Genomic DNA, 19935 nt, shown 5'->3' on the forward strand with positions numbered 1-19935 from the left:
CAGCCCCCGAGGCCACTGTCTCCTCCCGTCCTCTCCCCGTGGGGCCCCACCCCAGCCTCGGATCCAGCCCCCCGCCCCACTAGCCCCGGGGTCCTCGTGCTCCCCCCAGCCGGCTCTGCTGCTTCCGGCCCCCATGGTGGCCCACAGGTCGTCGCCCATGCACCCCAGTCCTCCCCAGCACCCACTGGTGAGAGCCTCCTCCCGCTTCTCCTAGCCTGCCTCTTCCTACAGGGCTGACAGGAGCTGAGGCATCGCCCGCCTGAAACAGGGAAGACCCCCCTGCGTTGGAGCCCGAGCCACGGAAGAAAAGGCGCAGAAAGAGACGGTGCCAGGAGGAGACACAACAGTGGGTCCGGACCAAGCAGGGAGCAGGCGGACAGGAAGCAGAGCCCCCCGTGTGCACAGCCCCCTCGGCTCTCAGAGGGCGTGCGAGGCCCTGTCCACGCGGTGGAGACCTGGGGTCTCCGGACCCCAGCCAGGTCACCAGACGGCTCTGCGTGGGCAGGTCCCTGGGGAGGAGCCCGGACATGGAGGTGACGCCGTCCATGCCCTGCTGGGAGGGTCCCAGCCAAACAAGGTGTGCGCAGCCGCACAGAGACCCCTGGGAGACCAGGCAGAGCCCACCGCAGCCTCTCCCGACTGCCACCCTCCCCCCCCGCCTCCCTCAGGCGTGAGATACAGACTCACCGAGTCCATACACTGCCTGTGGGCCCTGGCCGATTCACTGCTCAGCCCAGCTGTCCCCTCTCACGCCACCAGCAGCACACTCAATTCTGTGCCACTGACATCCGCTGGGGCCGCTGGGCGGGGGCTGGGCCAACACCCCCCACTCCATGGGCGCCCCTATGCTCTCCATGGTCAGGCCTGGGTGAGGTGGGGGCCAGGCAGTGGCCTGGTCCCTCCCCCCTGGTGGCCACACTCACTCACTCCGCACCAGCAGCTCCAAAACAGAACGAAGATCTAAGAACAAACCTTTATCCTCTGGTTTTAGGCTCAAAACCAGCAGTAAATGGTTAGGCACACCAAGCCCTACCGTGAAGCTGGCAGCCTGGAGCCCCTGCCGTCCCTGGTATGCCCCCTGAGCTCCAGTTTCCTCCTCCCGTCTGTGTTTATAGATGAAGCTGGGGCACAGGGACCTCAGTGACCTCGCCGACCTCAGCAGCGTGGCCAGGACGGTGCACAGTCCAGTTCCCTCCTCAGTCCTGACCCCGAGCTCCAGCCCCACTTCCGGCAGGAAACGAGCAACGAGAACAGGAACCCTGGGCTCCAGACACCTCCTGACCCGGTTTAACCAACAGCCCTGCAAGGACAGCAACGGTGAGCTGCTCGTTGCCTACTCCCATGTGCAGGAGTAGGCACTGGGGGAGGGTGGGCCCGCTGCTCATCCCAGCTTTCTAAGAGTCAAGTCAGGAGGCCTAGCAGGTGAGGAGCCCCAGCCAAGGCCGGCACTTGGGGGGCAGTGTGGCCGGCATCAGCAGCTGGGCCTCAGCCTTTAGCTGCAGACCCCCCAAGAGAACCTGCCCCTGATCAGAGCGACGCTTGGTGCCACCACCCAGGCCTGAGGAACAGGGTTTCGGCAGTTTGCCCTGGGATTCTCGGACCAAAGAGACTTTCCGTTCGCTTTCCGTCACTGGATGACCCACACTGCCCCTCAGGAGCCCCTGGCTATCTGGGCGGGACAGAGGCGGAGCTGCATCCTGCGGGAAGGAGGGGGTGCTGGGCTCCCTGCTCAGGGGTCTGTGAGCCTTAGCCATCAACTGGCCAGGAAGAGGGATGGTGGTGTTTTTCCTTGAGCTGCAGCACAGATCACGTGGACCACACGTGGTCTCGTCTCCAGACCTTCCTGGGTGCTGGTGAACTCCCTCGGGGACAGGAAGAAACGGCTCCTGCCACTACCTATCACCTCCTGTGGGAGGACGCGGGAAGGCACAGCCAGGTCTGCGGACGCTCCGGGGGGAGCACGACACCCCCACCCCCAGCACAGGCACAGGCCTGCATGGCCAGCCCAGGGTGTGAAGACGGGCATTAGCTCAGTAACAGGAAAATCACGGTGCAGACAGCTCCACCCGCCCTTTACATAGCTGTCAGGCTATAAACATGGAAAACAAGGGCTTCCACCCTAAGGGAGGCTGAGGAGCCAATGACAGTGGCTGCTGCCCCTCCAACCCCAGAACACAACTCCAAAACAAGGCGCTGCGTTCTCAGCACCTCAAGCTCCCGGGCCCAGACCCGCTCCTCAGCCGTCTGCTCCCAGATGGCGGGGCCCAGGGAGCCTCAGCCGCTGGAACCCCCAGGACGTGTTGTGAGACCAGGTCTCCCCCTGTATCTAGATCCTTCTCTTCACGAGGGTGACGTGCTCCCCTCAGGGCCAGATGTGCCACCGAATTTGGGGCAATTCGGGAATGAGAGAGGCAACGAGATGCACAGAAATCTGCTGTGTAAGAGCTCTAGTGCGGTTCACAGTGGACCCCATAGCCCAGAGGTTTAATAGGGCTTGGCCTAGCCTTCTGGAAGGTCAGAGGTCAACCACTGTCTCATCTGTTCCCATGTAGGAGGCGCCCCAGGGGTGGGCTCCGGGGTGAGATCAGGGCCGTGCCCACGGGCAGACCCCGTGCCCCCATGGCTGGTCTGCCCCTCCCTTTCTGGGGGCGCTCAGAGTAACGCCCACACCCCGGCCCGCTAGCTCTGCTCCGCCTCGGGCACACCCCAGTGCCGGCTGCGGCCTCTGCGCTCACCTGCTGCTCCCCGCTCTGTGGCCTCCACTCCTGGCGTCCTCAGGCTTCCTCAGCCCCACTCGGGAGGTGGCCCCCGGGCTTGTCTCTAGCCTTGGCTGCTCTCTGTGGGCCTCTGCTCTGGCCAAAGCCTCCCATCCTCGCGGCTGAGACCCCCTCCTTCATACCTGCAGAATACAGACCTAACCCCTCGGCCTGGTGCATGGCCTGCAGGGCTCAGGGCAAAATGAATGCACAGGCCCTCTTAAAAAGTGTCAAGACTCTCAAGACAACTAAGAGCAGAGCATTAAACCGAGACAGGGCCTTTCTGATAAGCAGGGCTCCAGGAGTGACAGTGGGACGCTGACTCCGCCTTCTTCTCCCCTCCCCCGCCCCTGCCCCCGCCCGCTGGTGTTCCAGCCAGCAACCCTCCTTCTAGCCGTGCCCCCAGGTCCTCCGATTCTTCCAGGCCCCCAATCCACAAATTCTGGAGTCCCTGTGAAGGGATAAAGCAGTCAAGGAGAACAATGGGTTGTTCTCTCCCCCATGGCTCACACAGGAACCCTGGGCTCGAATCCTGCCCAGCTCCTCTTCTGCACTCCCCAACCTCCTCCCCTCTGCCTCCCGCACCTCCTCCCCAACTCCCCCGTCCCTGGAACTCTCAGGAGGACCTCACAGCAGTGCCCTGAGACCCGTCACCATCTCAGATGGGCGTCTGGTGCTAGCTGAAAGCCCTGTTTCTTCCCTAAGGGCATCATGAACTCACAAGGACCAAGATTCTGGTTTGTTCCTCTTCGTGCTTGCCAACCTTTAGCACTCTGCTGGGAGAGAGATGTCCGGAGTACAAGTGACTCCCCAGCAGTCACTATGCGCCTGGCTTCTATTAGCTCCAGAAAGACCAGATCCCACCATCCCCTTCTCAACTATCCCTTGCCAGGCCCACAACTCTGAGGGACCCACTCCCTGCTGGAGGGCAGAAGGGGCCTGAAGTCTGGCGTATCCTGCTGCACAAGGAGTGAGCGAGCACCAGAATCTGTGGCCTATGATTGAGTGCCAATCAATACAATTTTCAGGTAGAAAATTACCTGAAGCTGGAGACTGACCGACACTGAGAACTTACATGAAGCTGGGCCGAGCTCACGCTCCCCGGGCAGGATGGGGAGAACCTCAGTGGACTGCTTAGAAGGGCACTGCCTCCATCGTGGGCAAGTCAGTCCTAAAGGACCCCTCTGGATCTGTCCTAACACTTGAAAAGCAAGACCCAAACCAGAACAACTCCAAATAACCCCATGCCAGAATGAAACCCAGCACCTTTTACATGAGTACAAAATCCAGCATTCAACGAAGTGAAATTCACAGTGATTAGTGCTGCAATAAAAAAGCTAGAACTCTATACCCATGAAAATATCCTTCACAAGTGAAGTAAAAATACGTTTTCAGAAAAGCAAAAGCTATCAGCAGACCTGTAATATTAAAAATTTAAAGTTCTACAGGCAGAAGGAAAATACCAAAAGCAGATTTTTACAAGAAAATGAAGAGTGATGGAAACAACAAAGATTTTGGTAACAAGACTTTCCCCCCGTTTCATCTCTTAAAAAGAAAACTGCCTAAAACAAACTCGTGTGCAAATATAAAAATAAAATGACTGACAACAAAAGAAGAGGAAAAAAATGGAAGTGTAGAGCTGTAACATGTTCTATAAGGGGCATTATTTTAAGGTAGATTCCATTTGTAAAAACTCAGTCTACCTTAAAAAATATATATACAGACCCACACACACACCCCCACTCCTACAGCAGCCACTAAAAAAACTAAGAGAGGCATATAGCCAATTAGCCAATAAAAAGTGCTAGTTAAACCAAAAGACAGTAAATAAGAGAAAAACAAAGAACAGATGAGACAAGTAGAAAACAATTAGAAAGAAGATAGATTTACACTCAACTACGGAAATTGCAACCCACTCCAGTACTCTTGCCTGGAAAACCCCATGGACGGAGGAGCCTGGAAGGCTACAGTCCATGGGGTTGCAAAGAGTCAGACATGACTGAGCGACTTCACTTTGATGCTGACTATTACAGTAAAGCCGCTGCTGCTGCTGAGTCGCTTCAGTCGTGTCTGATTCTTAGCAACCCCACGGACTGCAGCCCACCAGGCTCCCCCGTCCCCGGGATCCTCCAGGCAAGAGTACTAAAGCTAACCGGTCTGAATAAATCAGGGGGCCCCAACCTTTTTGGCACCAGGGACCAGGTTCGTGGAAGACAATTTTTCCAAAGATTGGCGAGGGGACTGAGAGGGATGGTTTGATGATGATTCTCATAAGGAGCATGCAACACAGATCCTGTGAGTGTACAGTTCATAGGAGAGTTCATGCTTCTACAAGAATCTAAGGCCACCACTGATCTGACAAGAGGCAGAGTTCAGGAGGTAACGTGAGCGATGGGCAGCGGCTATAAATACAGCAAATACACTTGCTTGCTCACCACTCACCTGCTGTGTGGCCTTCTTCCTAAAGGACCACAGACTGGTACCCATTTGTGGCCCAGGGTTTGGGGACCTCTACTTTAAGTCAAAGGCAAAGACCTGCAGACTGGACAAAAAAGCAAGACCCAACTACATGCTTTCTATAAAAAGACTGCCCCAAAACCCCAAAATTCTCATTTTAAATAGAAAGATACAGATAGAGTTAAAAGTAAAATATACTCCCATAAGTTTAAAAAAAAAAAGAGTGGCTCTATCATTATCACACAAAGCAGACTCCAGGATAAAGAATTATTCACTAGGGATAAAGAGGAACACTTTCTAATGATGAAAGGGATCAATTCATCAAGAAGACAACAATCTTCAATCTAACAACAGAGCTTCAGACTTTGAAACTGGTAGAATTACAAGGAGAAATGGGCAAATCCACCACTGCAGCTGGGTGTCAACACTCCTGACTCAGTAATTTACATGGGGCAGAAAATCAGTGAGGATATGGAAGACGTGAATACCATTATCAGCCAGCTCGATTACTGACATGCCCAGAACATACAGAACACTGTGTCAGCAGCAGGACTTCTCAAGAGCTCACGTAAGCATTCACCATCACGTGTCCGCCTCACGGAAGACAGGCCATTGGCGGGGCCAGAAAACAAATTTCAGTAAATGTAAAAAAGTTACACAAAGGACAACTTCTGACTGAAACAGAATTAAACTAGAAATTAGTAACACGAACTTTATATGGAAAATCCTCAAATATTTGGAAATTAAACACCTTTTAAAACATGCCATGATTTAGCTTTTAGAAGGATCACTCACAGTGCTGAATGAAGAAGAGACAAGGACAAAATTGGCGAAACTCTTTAAGAGGCAAGTAATGATGGTGTCACGAACCAGAAATGTTAGAAGTGGTGGCCGTGAGGTGTCACTACTTGGATGAATAAGATGTGCTGATGGATTAGAGGCTGGGACCAGACAGTGTTGACACCAAGACATTTGACTTGTGCAGAACAAATGAAGGTTCAGAATTGTCTTTTGCGAGATGGGAAGCATTAGGAGGGTAAAGATTTGAGGGGGATTAGGAAGGCATTCAGAATTTGTACAAATTGAGGTGCTTATCAGACGCATCCAAGGAGAGAAATCAAATGGGTAGTTGGAATCTGGCATTCCTGTGAGAGGTGTGGGCTAAATGTATTTCGGGCTTTCTGTCAGCACAAAGACTGAATGGGATCATTAAGAGACTGTGTAGATATAGAAAAGATCCAGAATTGAATCCTGTGGTACTCCAGGTTTAGCAGTTGGGAGACTGTGGAGCTAGCGGACTGAAGAGCAGCAAGGGAGAAGTCGGGTCCTGAGCAATTCAAAGTTTGCAAGGACGAGTGCTCATTCAACGCTAACGTGGGACTGGAACTCACCACTGGAGCAGGGTTTGTCTGGCTGAGGCTGGGCTGGGAGTTGAGGATAAAGGGAGAATGCGCTCAAGGGTACAAGGTTTCTTTTTGGGTTTATGGTTGCCCAACTCTGCGAATTTACTAAAATCTACTGAACTGTACAATGTAAATAGGTGGATTATGTGGTATGTGGATTACATCTCAAAGCTGTTTCTAAAAATTGACTGTTGGGTTTAGCACAGGGAGACCACTGCTGACCTTGAGCAGAGCAGTGGGGTGAGAGCAGCGCTGCCTGGCTGGAAGGGCTCAGAGAGAAGACATGGAAGGAGAAAAGGAGAACAGCTAGAGGGAGGGCAGAAACACTTAGAGGAGGGGGTAAAGTCGTGTTTGTTCTGTGTGCTGTTAGGAACGAGCCAACGGAAAAGCAAAGATTGATGGTGCACAGCGAAGAAGGGCAAGGTGCTCAGGTCTGTGTCCCTGACGCCTGCGCCATCTGCATGGGCAAGAGGCGGGGCCACCTCGGGATCACACCACCAGAAGAAGGGCAGAGCAGGTGGGCAGAACAGGGCACGCAAACACCCAGCAAGGCAGAAGAGAGGCGGGGGCTTGGGGCCCTGAAACTGCTTTGGGTTACTGATCAGGAGGATGGCGACTGGCTGAGTGAGGAAGGCAGATAACTGGGGACATACAGTTTAATAACGGACAGTCCTGACACCCACCTGAGACTTGTGGTCACGAGTTTAAAGTGAGAACAGGCGCGACTGCATTTTTCCAGGCACATCTGGCGAAGCCGGCGCGCGCACAGCACACAGAGCGTCGGTCTAACCCAGGCCAGGGCTACAAACGGCTGCGCTCATGAGAAGAAACAGAACGTGGGACAGTTTCTATTGCTGAACACCAATATGCCACTTTATTGTCTGGACTTTGTTTTTTCCCATGTGTCACATACCTGTCAATGTTTATACAATGAGGAAAACCAACCAGCAGTGGAAGCAACCAGCCAGAATCAGCTGACCATTCTGTACCCTCTTAACACACATCGATTCTAACTTGGAAGGGACATCTTCAATTTGATTCAGTCTCACAGCTATTCTTAAAATCGGTGTCAAGATTGTCACAACTTTAAATACAGATAGAATTGCCAGAAGTACATAATTTTATATATATATATAATGTATATATATATATACACACACACATACAGAAAAATACAAGACTAATTGTTTTTCCACAATATTTAATTTACACACTACTGTAACTCTGCAACTTCTGAAGACAGGTTAAGGGGTACAAGAAACTGTTTAGAGCAAGTAAGTCGTTTGGTCCAATATTATCTTAACATAATGGTTATCTGCTCCCTCCCTTTTATGTGACGACATACAACACATGCACAGTCATTCACTGATGAACAAAGGAGTAAGACGCCACTCAGACTAACATCTGTCTACCCAGAGGGTCAACCAACCACACACGACTAATAAGGCTATGATACAGCTATGCAGCATAAATGGTCAACACTGCTGATCCTAAAAGTGAGCACCATATATACATCTGAATATAAAAAACGATCGAAAACCAAACACACATGGGTTAGTTAAAAGGTGCCATTCCGAGGCTATACATAATCACAGGAAAAAGTATTTACATTACTTGGAAAACAGCTGCAACAAAGAGTTTATTGCCAATGCCCTTTATAAACTTCTCTCCGACATTTAATACAGATGTTACGCTCACTATCTATGTGAACCACACATCTTATTTCTGGCCCTTTGTAAGATCCCTGCTCAATAAATTTCAAGCAAATATGTTCTATGGCTTCACCCACACATCTATTCTCATAGCTTTCAATTATAAATATCACAATGAACTAGAGCTGTAGCTTAAAACGTTATCTAGTCTAGGTCTAGAAAGTAAAATAGGTATTTTGAGTATCATCTTTACTTAGGTTAGTAAGCATACTGTGAAATTCAGAGTTCTGAGTAAAATACATGAATCCTAAAGTAGCAGAGTCGGTGTCCACTTGGAGAAACTGTGACCAGTGGAATGTGGTCCTTCACTGCTCTGCCCACTACAGACCAGACGACCGTCACTCAGACAGGACGGGACACTGGGGAGCGTGAGAAAGCCAGAGGGACCGGCCACATCCTATAACCAATGTCACTAAGCATTGCTTTTAAGACCCTCTGGGCACAGCAAGAAAAAGTAGCATCTGGCCCCTTCCCGAAATGAGACTGTGTCCTACAAGATAAAAGCCACAAAAGATGATTATCTGGTCAAGAGTAGTCTTGTACAGGAGTAGTTTTAAAGCAAGAGTTCTTTGATTATTGTTTTGGCAGGAAGGTAAGGTAAAAAACACTTCCAGCAAAAAACAAAAACAAAAAACAAAGCAGGCTTTGTGCATTTTTGTTGGCTGTTTGTGTATTTAACCTTTTTAATCTTTTTAATCAGCCAATTCCCATAGGTAGTTGAGCTAAAGGACATAAAAGAATGGAAGTTACCAACAGACAACCTAATTATCAAAGTCCTAAAAATCAAATACCCGATGTTTTTTTTTAACGGGGTTTTGACTTTGCCAACACCTCTGCTTCCGTGTTATTTAGGCCCTAGCGTTTCTTCTACCTACATGGTTGTCCAGGAAGCCTGGGGCGTGCTCTCCGCAAGAGAATTTACACCAAGCATCCTTTTGTTCTGTTAGACAGACACACTCTAGAAGTCGAGTTAAGACATCTTCAGTTCACTTTATCACATTACAAAATGAGATTGTCTGCTTGTGACTGACCACTATGGAGGAAGCTGCCTTATAAATCTATGTACTTTCTCACCTAGTACAAAACAAGAACATCTTTTTCAGTTAAATTTTAAGAGCCCAAACTGTTTTCACACTATAGCTTAAGACAAACAGGTGTGGGTTATGCTGAAATCATGGTTTTATGGTTGTCGGTGCAGACGCTTGCTGCACTCTGCTCCTCACAGGCCCTGGAGGCTGGGCACCCTACGCTCGTGGGCTCCAGGCCTATCGGCATCACAAGGTTATTGCTTTGGTTCTGTCTCAGACACCAGAGTATGCCTCAGAGCACGGAGTTTCCATGTCACTGAAGGTCAGGGCGGGAATTTAGATTTTTCACAAGGAAAAGCATTTTCTCAAGTTAAGTGCAGAACATCAAATTTCTAAGTGCTCCATAGATATTAGGTTCCAAATATACATTTTAATTTAGTCCTGATCATCCACATTAAGATTATAAATGTAAAAATGACACGCGACGTTTCGGCTGGAAAAGAAAAGCAGTGTCTAGCAGCATGCACAAAGACCATGCATTTGTCACGTCGTCAGGCGCACAAACGAGAAAGTCATGAATAACTGCCCGCTTTGAGAGAGGAAACCGAAAGGGGACCAGTGGAGTGAGCCGGTCTTGGCCACTCTGAGCAGGAGGCACGCGGAGCTCAGATGACGTGGCAGCAGCTGGCCTGGCTGGAGGCGCACAGCAACCCCTCCTTGGGGTTCCGCTGGATGTTCACAGAGATGGTCTTTTCGCACAGAGGTAGCTGGAGCACGTTGTTTTTCAGGTTCCTGCTCTTTATCCGGTCCAACTCCGCGGTGGTGTCCACCACGTGGTCGGAGAAGAACTTCATGCCGCCCCCGGCCGGGGCGGGCGCCGCGCCGCCGGCGGAGCCGATACACATCTTCCAGGCGGACTTCTCCTGCACCTTCACGCTGGAGAAGGACAGGCCACTCTGCGGGTCAAGAATGTACTTGGCGCTGCCATGCAGCTGCGAGCCGAGGCAAAGGCCCATGAGTTTGAGGCTCTCCACCAGCTCCCCGGCGCCACGCGCGGCCAGCTGCGTGGATGTGGACGAGCCAGGCCCGGCACAGCGGCGTGCACTGCCCGATGTGCCACCCGGGGCGCTGCCCGAGCCGCCCGCAGGGCCGCCGCCGCCGGCGCTGTGCTCGCTGGGGCTGGCCTTGTCCGCGCCCCCGCCACCACGGCTCGGCTTGCTCTGGCCGCCACCGTCGCCCTCGCTGCCCGGGGGCCCCTCACTGCTGTCCCGGCGGTGCCAGGAGTACGTGAAGCCGCTGTCCTTGTCCAGCCGCCGGCGGCTCTCCGAGTCGTCGTCGCTGGTCTCCGAGCTGCTGCAGCTGGAGCCACGGCCCTGACTTTTCCGGCGGTGGTAGCGCTTGTGCACCGTGCCCGGGGAGGCGATGTTCATCTTGAGGCGGCTCAGCTTGGGCGGCAGGTTCTCGTCCATGTCGAACTCGTCGTCCGACTCCCCCTCCTCGAAGATCTGGTTGAGCACCGGTGCGCTCTTGCGGGACGTCAGCCGGTTGGTCACGGACGGCTTGCGGCGCAGCACCACCTGGGTCGAGAGGGACATGGGCTTCTTGTCCTCCTCGTCCTCCTCCTCGTCCTCCTCCACCCGGAACAGGCACTTCCGCCCACTGGCCGCGGGCTTCAGGCCGCCCGGTGGCCCCGAGGACAGCGCGGGCCCAGCCAGCTCGGGTAGGTCCTCCTTCTTGGCCGAGTCACACAGGCCTTTGCCCCTGTGCCCGTTGAGGATGCTGTCGGCAGCCCGGGCAGGAGACTGAGGGACAGTCGCGTGGGACAAAGGAGTGGCCGTGAGGTCATCCTCAAGGTCCTGGGGCACGTCGATTTTGGTTGGCCAGGACTGCCTATGTAACAGGTTGAAAAAAAAGGAAAAGCTATGTAATAACATGTAGACTTGACCCAAGGACCTTATATATAAAACACTGGGAGGAAAGCCACAGACATAAAGAAGATGAAAGCCACAAAAAGAAACAGCAGCCCTGCAAACCCACTCAACACCCTGAAAGCATCAGGAGGACACTAGAGGGTTACATGTGCTCACACCAGGCTCGGCTTCTGGCTTAGTGACCGAATGAAAGCTTCAGCACAGCTGTCAGAAAGGGCGCAAACGCCTCTTCTATATATACAGTCTATACCACAAGCCTTTTTAGAAGTACAAGGGAGTTATCGCCAGAGTCAAACCTGAACACAGGTTTGGCTCCTTCTGGTCTTAGATCACAATCTTTGTAGGTGTATTATTGCTAATAAATTCACCTGCAATTTCTAGTCCTCCAGATTTTACAGGGTGGTGTGAAAAGTTGGTGTGTAAAAAAATAAAAAGTTTAATGGATTTAAACTACTGATGAGAAAAGGCAGTGAATACTGGCACATATAAATCCATTCACCATTTAAATTATGCGCCCCATAAGCTCCTTCTCTATCTTCTCCTTCTCTCTATGTATATGTATTTTAATGACCACACAGGAGTTCTGCATAGCAAAATCTACTGTTATTTGAACTTTGATTTTACTCCCAATCCAGAGTCACCCAAGTAGTAAGAACACTGCTTGGTAGCCCAAGGACAGCTTTTGAAAGTGAGGTCTCCAGCCTCTTTTGAATAAACACCTGGAACTCTCCACTGCCCTCTCTGCCCAGGAGAGCAGGAGGCACCGGAGACACTGACAGCCACAGCCAGACGGACGCTCGCACATCCCACCAACCGTGTTATCCCAACATAAAACCCAGTCCAATCTGCAGCTTTAAAAAACCCACAGGAGTTCCTGCCGACCTCTCTTCCCCAATTCAGAGCTTCCTCCTCTCTCTCAAGGATGGAGTGGGCCTGTTAGCTGCTCACAGCTCAGTAGTTTACAGAAGCTGAGTGCTCAGTGTTTTTGAGGTCAAGCAGCATCTCTGGACAAGTCCTCTGTCCTCACGACACAACTGTGCCAACTCCAGATGAGCCTTGGGCCCTGGGAAATGGCACCAACATTCCTTTCAGGATACATTCCTCCAAGAGCAACCATTCAAACTGTCACCCTGGCAAACACTGGGGTAGCCCTGTGGTGGGAGGCATGTCAGACCCCCCAGCGCTGCAGCCAGGCCACTCGAGGGGGGCGGGGCAAAGACTGGAGGGTATTCTCTCCTCCCCCCACAGCAGAACCCACCCAGAAACAACAGGGAAAGCCCTACAGCTGTACCGGCCACTCCACCACCACTTCTGAGCCAATGGTTCTTATTTACATGAGTTATCAGATGGTTAAATAGCTCACACCTACTAAGAACATATCTGGGTTCCATGCTGTGCTAGACTAAATAAGTATGACATTGTGAGAAAATCACAGCTTATCTTAACAAGAGACAAGAAAGCTTCCTAATAAGAATCTTACAACGAGCTGCACTGATGGCATAGTTCACACGGACAGGGTCAGCTCCTGGAGGACCTCTCAAGGCTCTTGTGCAGATAGAGGGCCCGTGTTTCCAGCCTGGACCCTCTCCTGGCAGGCTTTCCCTGGCTGGACCCAGGGACCCACAGCTAACTCAGCTGCTTAACACCAGCCTCCTGTCTCAGGCCACGTTTCTGCATCCAGGTCACCCTGACCCCAAGGCACACCCAGCAATGGAACTGAGTTAGGGTCCGGAATTTTGACAATGAAGACAAGGCAAGTCAGCAGACATCTACCACATGCCAGTGGGCCAGGGGCCCAGGAGGAGGACAGGCCCCCACAGCATCTCCACTCCCTAATCCCCAGGGGGGTAAAAGAAGTCTGCAAGGAAGGCGCTGATACTTTTTTATAGCTACTGTTGGCTGTGTAATTTCTATAATAAAGTAAAGCCAGTTTAATTCATTTACCTGTCTGATCAACTTTAGATTGAGTTCTGATCTGTCCCATTGAAAATAAAATAGTTCAATTCCAAATGTTCCCTTCTCCCAAACACGAGGGTGGCTCCAGGCCAGGCGGCCAGCCCTGCAGTGACTCTGTTCTTTACACAGGAGGGCTGGGGTCAGGGCTAGGTTGACCCTAACCACTCACTGACCTTCTCCTGGCTTGTCCCATGTGCAAGGGTCCCCACCTTCCCTGGGGCCCAGTCCTTTCCCAAGCTGACACCAGACAGAGTGCCTGGTTTTCATTATGCAAGAAAACATCCGGGATATAAATGAAGCTACCGAAATCATCTTCCAGTTAAACTAAACTTTCAAATATTTAGTTTTCAGTCACCCAGGAATGTTTTCTCGTCTCTTCTCTGTCACGCCACCCCAAGCAACAAGCTACCCGTGGCAAGCTGACTGCAAGTAATTTAAAATCCAATGGTACTCTTCTTTAAAACAGTAATTTATTATTATATATTCACACACATATGTTCATATGTAGTTAGATGTACAAGTAGAGAATTACTAAGAATCAAGAGCATCCTTCTGTTTTTGAATCACTATTAATTCCACTATAATTCCATTATTTTATCTGAACAAAGATAAATTCTAAATAAATTTTCATAATGATGACAAAAGTAACCCTTTTGTAACCCTTCCCAAGTTTTGATATTAAATGGAAAGCTAATATGGTAGAAGAAAAAGAACAGGAAGGTAGCCGGAGAGGCGGAGCAGGAGAAAGTTGGGGAAGGAAGGGAAGGGAGACAGCAGAGATGCGCGCGGCCACTGTTCTGCCGAAGATGGCGTGGCAGGGACGCCCACAACGGCGACAGTGGGCACACGCGGCCCGGTTCAGACCACCTCGCACAGAAAGTAATTCGCTGATCCCAACGACACCCCAAGGAGCAAAGAGCATTACTCCACCCATTTCACAGATGAGGAAGCCGCGTCAGAGGTTAGGTGAACTCCCAAGCTGAAGCAGCTAATAAATCAACTAGCTGATCTGTCACATTCCTGCATTCCTGAGACAACATCATGCTACAGATAGGCCCTGGAGGTTTGCAAAAATTATTCCAGATACTGAGGGAAAACCCAGCCTTGTTCCCGTAATAAAACTTTAAAGAAAATGACACATCTCTACATGTCAGATCTGGAAGAGTTTAACAGAAATAGCGACAGACACCCTAGCTTGAGGCCACTTCTGCAGCCAGGCCAGCAGCTACAGCCCATGTCCCCGCGGAGCCCAGGAGAGGAGGGTGGCCCGGGGACCAAGAAGCCCGGCCCCTCCCTCCCGCGAAGAGCCCACACGGGGCCTCTCAGCCAGGCTGTCACTGCTCTCCATCCTCTCGCCCCACAGAGTTAGGAAACACTGAGGAAAAGGTGGCTATTTCAAAACGGTAACTTACTAAAATCAGTGAAGATTTTTTTCTCACCTAAACTGGGCCTTGATATTGCTAGGGCTGGCAGATCTGGTTTGTATTTCTTTCTCTTGCTTTTCCCTCAGGATCCTTTCAGCAAGCAAGAAGTAAGTGGCTGTGATGTGGTTGTACCTGTTGGTTTCCAGGGCCCTGAGGAAGGAAGGGAGAGAGAACAGAAGCCACATTAGCAGGTCTGATTTTGCACAACACAACTGAGTTCTTGCTTTTTAAGTAAAAGCAAATGAAATCCAATGACCTGGAATTCTTTAAAATTATGGCAGGGGGAGGGGTGGTGGTGGGGAATTCCACAAAAAGGAGAGGAAAAAACCAAAACCTGGTAGTAGATCATTCTTAAATTCTAAGAAACAACTGCATAAAAATGTTTAGTTAGTAGGAAAAACCCAAAACGCTGATGGCAACTGAGCTGGTTGTCAGTTTTAGATGCTTAAGATAATGAAGTTTCCAAGAATGTACACATTATCTAAAAATTTAATGTGCATTGTTTATTTTCATTAAAGTGGCTTACTTGCTTCCGACAGAATTATGAAATGAGTTATATGAATGTTTACTCAAACACAAGTATCAATCAGAAAAATTAGAAAAAGCTTTTCCTTTTACACTATGTATTTACTGCTATTTCCAGACCCTAATGCATTACTAATCTATTGACAGCATGTTATTAGCCTCTTCTTTGAATAAAATTTATGAATAAAATAAAATTTGTACATCCACCTCAAAAGTAGCACTCTCTGAGTCCTCAGTGTGGCCGGCACTGCTGGGCACATGCCCACTGGCAGCCAGCGCCCTCGCCCCCCGCAGCCAGCCTGCCATGGACAGACACTGGAGGGGTGTGCGACCGAGGACCCACAAGGCCCGGAAACACTCGGGAAGGACACACTACAGGGGCTGCTCCTCATGAAACAGACGGCGGGGCCACGGCTCAGGGGGCAGCCAGGGCCATGGCGAGAGATGCTGACGCCAGACATCGAGCGGAAATCTGGGGCCAGAATCGCTTCTCAGGGCACCAGAGAAAGCTGTGGGCTTGTCTTAGGGGATTGACAAATGTGTCTTTGAATTTGGGAAGCATCCTGCAATGAGGAGCTGCTCATAATCTGGGCAGCAGGCAAGACTAGCCTGAGAACAGCTGGGAAGACCTGAAGCTTCAAACTGTCCCTCTTTTTGGATTTATAATTCAATTTACCTAAATTAAATAGTTCTACAGGACTCCACTGCATGTATTTATTTAAGACTCAAGCCAATTCAAGGAGATGCAAATAGCCTCTTATCCACTCAAAAGTGAAAATCATTCTCTACACATTCCTACGCTGAGTATCCTTGGCAAAAAGAGCAAGTGTCCTGCTCTTCTCCATTGGTTTTGGTCATTTCAGTAGCTGCGGGTCAATCTGTGAAAACTCAAAACACACTCAGAAACCTGCAGGTATTTGTACTTAAACCAAAACTATGAGCTGGAGTTTATTCTTATAAATTCTTCTCTCCAGTATACCCTAGAGATGCACATCCTTTATAAAGACACCACCCTTCTCATGGACCAGACCCGGGGAGCTGAGCCGGACAGCCCGCCCCCGCTGCAGTGGTACATCCAGCCTGCAGCCACCTCTTCCCAGCGGTCAGACACCTGGGTCAGAACACTCAGCCAGGCCAGAGTGGCCCCCTCGAGGGAAGCCCCCCAGAGTATATCCTCGTTCTATCATCCTCAACTGTCTCCCCAACGAGTTAAATGACTTTTGACTTGGTGAAACACTTCATATTTTTAGACAGGACCTCTTAGAGAAATGAATCACTGTTAAAGCAACTCTACATTATCCTTGATTTCAAACTTCATAGGTTATAAAAAACTGGCTTTGGTTTTTAAAAAATATAACTAACGTGTGCATCTCATGGGCTCCAGGTTACTGTAGCAAAGGCTCTGAAAAGCCAGACAGTAAAACCTTCCAAATTTCGTTACGTCGTATGGTCCTTCTCATGATGACTCTGGTAACGTGCACACAGACAGGCTTGGCTGTGGGCCCCTACACCCTTACTTATGAAAATGTGTGACTACAGACAGGCCAACTCCTGATTTCAAGAACTTGGGGTGCTGCCCCTGCTTCCCTGTGGGGACCAGAGGGACACCCGAGAGTTAGGAGGACCCAGCAATGGAAAGCGCAACCACCAGGACACAAAACAGTCTACTGCAATTCACCTCTGTGAGAAGGGAGAGCGGCCACAGGCCCCACGGACGCCACTAGTGACAGCCTGCTCGTTCACTAGCACAAAAATAAAAGCAAAAGACAACAAAACCTATGAGCCAGGCCCGGGGCCAGGAGCTCCAGAGGTAAGTGACGTAAGCCCTGCCCACTGGGAACTCCAGCCATTACACCACGTCTGCAGGCCCGGACACATGAGAGTGAGCCCCGGACTTCCCTGGCGGCTCAGAGGTAAAGAATCTGCCTGCCGATGCGTGAGACCCGCGTTCCTACCTGATCCAGCGGCCCCACATGCCTCGGAGCAAGGCATACAGCATAGCTCCTGAGTCTGTGCTCTAGAGCCCGGGAACCAGGCTCAGCCAGCGACCTCTGAGTGCAGGAGTCCTGGAGCCTGCGCTCACAAGAGAAGCCGCCACTTTGCGAAGCCCATGCACCTCAACTAGAGAGCAGCACCTGCTTTCCGCAGCCAGAGAAAAGCCACACAGCAAGGAAGACCAGGCACAGCCAGAAATTAACAAAGTAACAAAACTTTAAGACAATCTTCTTTTTTAAAAAGGGCCCAGCCCAGGAGCCCCAGCCCTCGGGCCTGCGCGGGCGAGCGCCGACATACTCGACGATGGCGTCGCGGTCCGCTATGTCCCCAAGCACCATGCGCTGGATGATGCTGTTGTGCTCCTCTTCGGACAGGTTCTTATACGACACGAGCGGTATGTTGTACTTCGTGGCCGGGGAAGGGTCCACTCCCTGAAGCCAAGGGTGGTTTTCAATCTCTTCTAAAGAGGCCCTCCTCTTGGGATCTCTCTGTAGCATTCGTGTGATCAGGCTGGAAAGGAAGGTAAGTCCATCGTTAAAGCAAAGTCCTGGCAGGGATGAGTAATGGTGAGCTACTATATTTTTCAAAATTGTTTCCTAAACTTATACCATCGATTTCATTAGGTTCACCAGGGCTGATGGGAATGAAGGAAATTTGGTGTCATCAGATTCACAGAATAAAAAATGGTAAACACCAGATAGAGTGACAAGCCAAACACACAAATGCAGCTTCCTATCATCTAGAATTAACACGAGGCTCAACATCGGCCCGAGTTACCTGGGCAGTGGCGCCAGAACCCCACACAACAACCAGCAGCACACAGAGCAGGGCGCTGAGCTAACCTGTCTCCAGAAGAATGGATGGCCATCCTGATCAAAGCAACCCAAGTGTCATCTACCTTTAGACACACATTCTATTTAAGGGCGTTGTGTTGGCAAGAAGGAAGGAAGGATGAAGGAAGGGAGGAAGATAGAAGGATGGAGAGATGGACGAACTACTCAGCAAGTAAAAACAGAGTAAAAGTAAGACTCTTAGGAGCAAATGACAAAGCTGACCTTGTTCTGATTTTTCCTGCTTATGCAATGAGGAACTCAAAACAGAATATACGCAGACTATAATGACTGCAAGTCTCCTGAAGGTGAGAAGTACAACTAGAACCTAGCAAGGAACTGGGACCCAGCTTCAGGGTGAGGAGGAATGAGAAGTAAGAAACGCATCTCCTGCTAAGACGTCAAGACGGAAACCTGCCTGCCTCAACACTGCTGTGGAGGGGGGACAGCGAATTTTCTTCTAAGAACTTCTAGGTACAAGCTGGTCCACACACAGGTTTGTGGTCCAAATTAATGACACTAAATCTGTGTGGTACACACAGTGAGAAGGTTACTTTTAAGAGGTCTCAGGGTGGAAATGCCCCTGGGTAACTAGGAGGAAAGCAAATACAAATTCTTTGTGTAGGGACTATAACTTAAAAGAACTTACAAGAAACCTGACCTCCCAATCAAAAAAAAAAAAAAAAAAAAAAGCAATAGAACCAAAGTTCCACTGCAAGAAATTAAAGACAGGATGGCAAATTAAGAACGCAGACTCAGAATACATTTACACCTATCAGTGAGTACAATAATAATAAATCAAATGAACTCTCCAATTAAAAGACAGAATGTTCAAATGGTTAGATGGTATTAATCAAAATTCTAGCTCCTAGTTGCTAAAAAAATATTTACCTAAAAACAAGACAATAAAAGATTTAAAGAACAGAAAACTATATAGCACATGACTGCTAACCAAAAGGAGACTGGTGTGATTAGCTAAAACTAGATGACACAGACTGACTTTAAGGCCCAAAGCATTATTAGAGATGGACAGTGATACAAAGGTTCAACTCACTAGGAAGACACAAAAGTTTTCAACTTGTCTGGATTTAATAATATTCCCCCCAAAACACCAAAATCAAAAACTGACAGACTTCCAAGTACAAAAAAATAAGCTGACCATGTTGTATTAATGGGGGTAATAAATATTTGTATTTGCCTATGATACCTTTCTACACAGTGGAAGAGTATCTCATCAACTGGCAGATTAAGCATTGAAATAACTAGGAAAGGATTTAAATAATTTTGAACAGCATAATTAACAAGCTTAGTCTTAAGGATTTATAAAGAAGTCTGACCCCAACAATTAGAAAGTGTACACTCTTTTCCAGAATAAAAGGATTATTTACAAAAACTGACTCCATGCTAATCCAAAAGCAAGCCTTACCAATTTAATAAAAACTAGTACCATATAGACTATAGCCTTGGATCACAATGCAATTAAGTTAGAAATGAATAACAAAAAGCTGATTAGCAAAACTCTTACACATTTGGAAATTTAAAATACCCTTCTAAAAGTAATGGGTTAGATAAAACACATGGAAACTAGACAACAATCAGAACTGAATAACAAAAGGACTATAAATCAAAACTAGTGGGAGGCAGGTAAAATGGTGCTTAACTACTACATTAGAAAAGAAAAATTTATGGAATATTCAACATAAGAAAATGGAAAAAAGAACTAACCCATTAAGTAGGTAGCAGGAAATAACACAGACAAGAGAGTATCAGTAGCATAAAACAAACAAGCAAAAAAAAAATACAACAGTAAATCAAGAAAAACAAAAGATAGCTCTTAGCAACATTAAAATGAACAAACCTCAGGCAGGCCTGATCAAGACAAAAACAGAGAAAGCAAAAATAGAAGAAGGCAAAAAAG

At 49.3% G+C, this 19935-nt stretch overlaps 1 protein-coding gene across 6 annotated transcripts in view; it reads right to left on the reverse strand.

The window, feature by feature from the left end:
* Positions 1 to 7465: 7465 nt before the first annotated feature.
* Positions 7466 to 19935, reverse strand: part of SNRK (SNF related kinase) — a 68451-nt gene continuing 55981 nt past the window's right edge. For all 6 annotated transcript variants that reach the window (XM_040246068.1, XM_040246071.1, XM_040246067.1 and 3 more), the window contains 3 exons: positions 17485 to 17697; positions 14683 to 14817; positions 7466 to 11246 (listed from right to left, as the gene is read on the reverse strand). In XM_040246068.1, coding sequence (XP_040102002.1) covers positions 10022 to 11246; positions 14683 to 14817; positions 17485 to 17697 — 1573 coding nt within the window. In that variant the 3' untranslated portion in view covers positions 7466 to 10021. The remainder of the gene's footprint in view (positions 11247 to 14682; positions 14818 to 17484; positions 17698 to 19935) is intronic.

Source organism: Oryx dammah, unplaced genomic scaffold (genome assembly GCF_014754425.2).
Source record: "Oryx dammah isolate SB20612 unplaced genomic scaffold, SCBI_Odam_1.1 HiC_scaffold_9, whole genome shotgun sequence".
NCBI classification, from domain to species: domain Eukaryota; kingdom Metazoa; phylum Chordata; class Mammalia; order Artiodactyla; family Bovidae; genus Oryx; species Oryx dammah.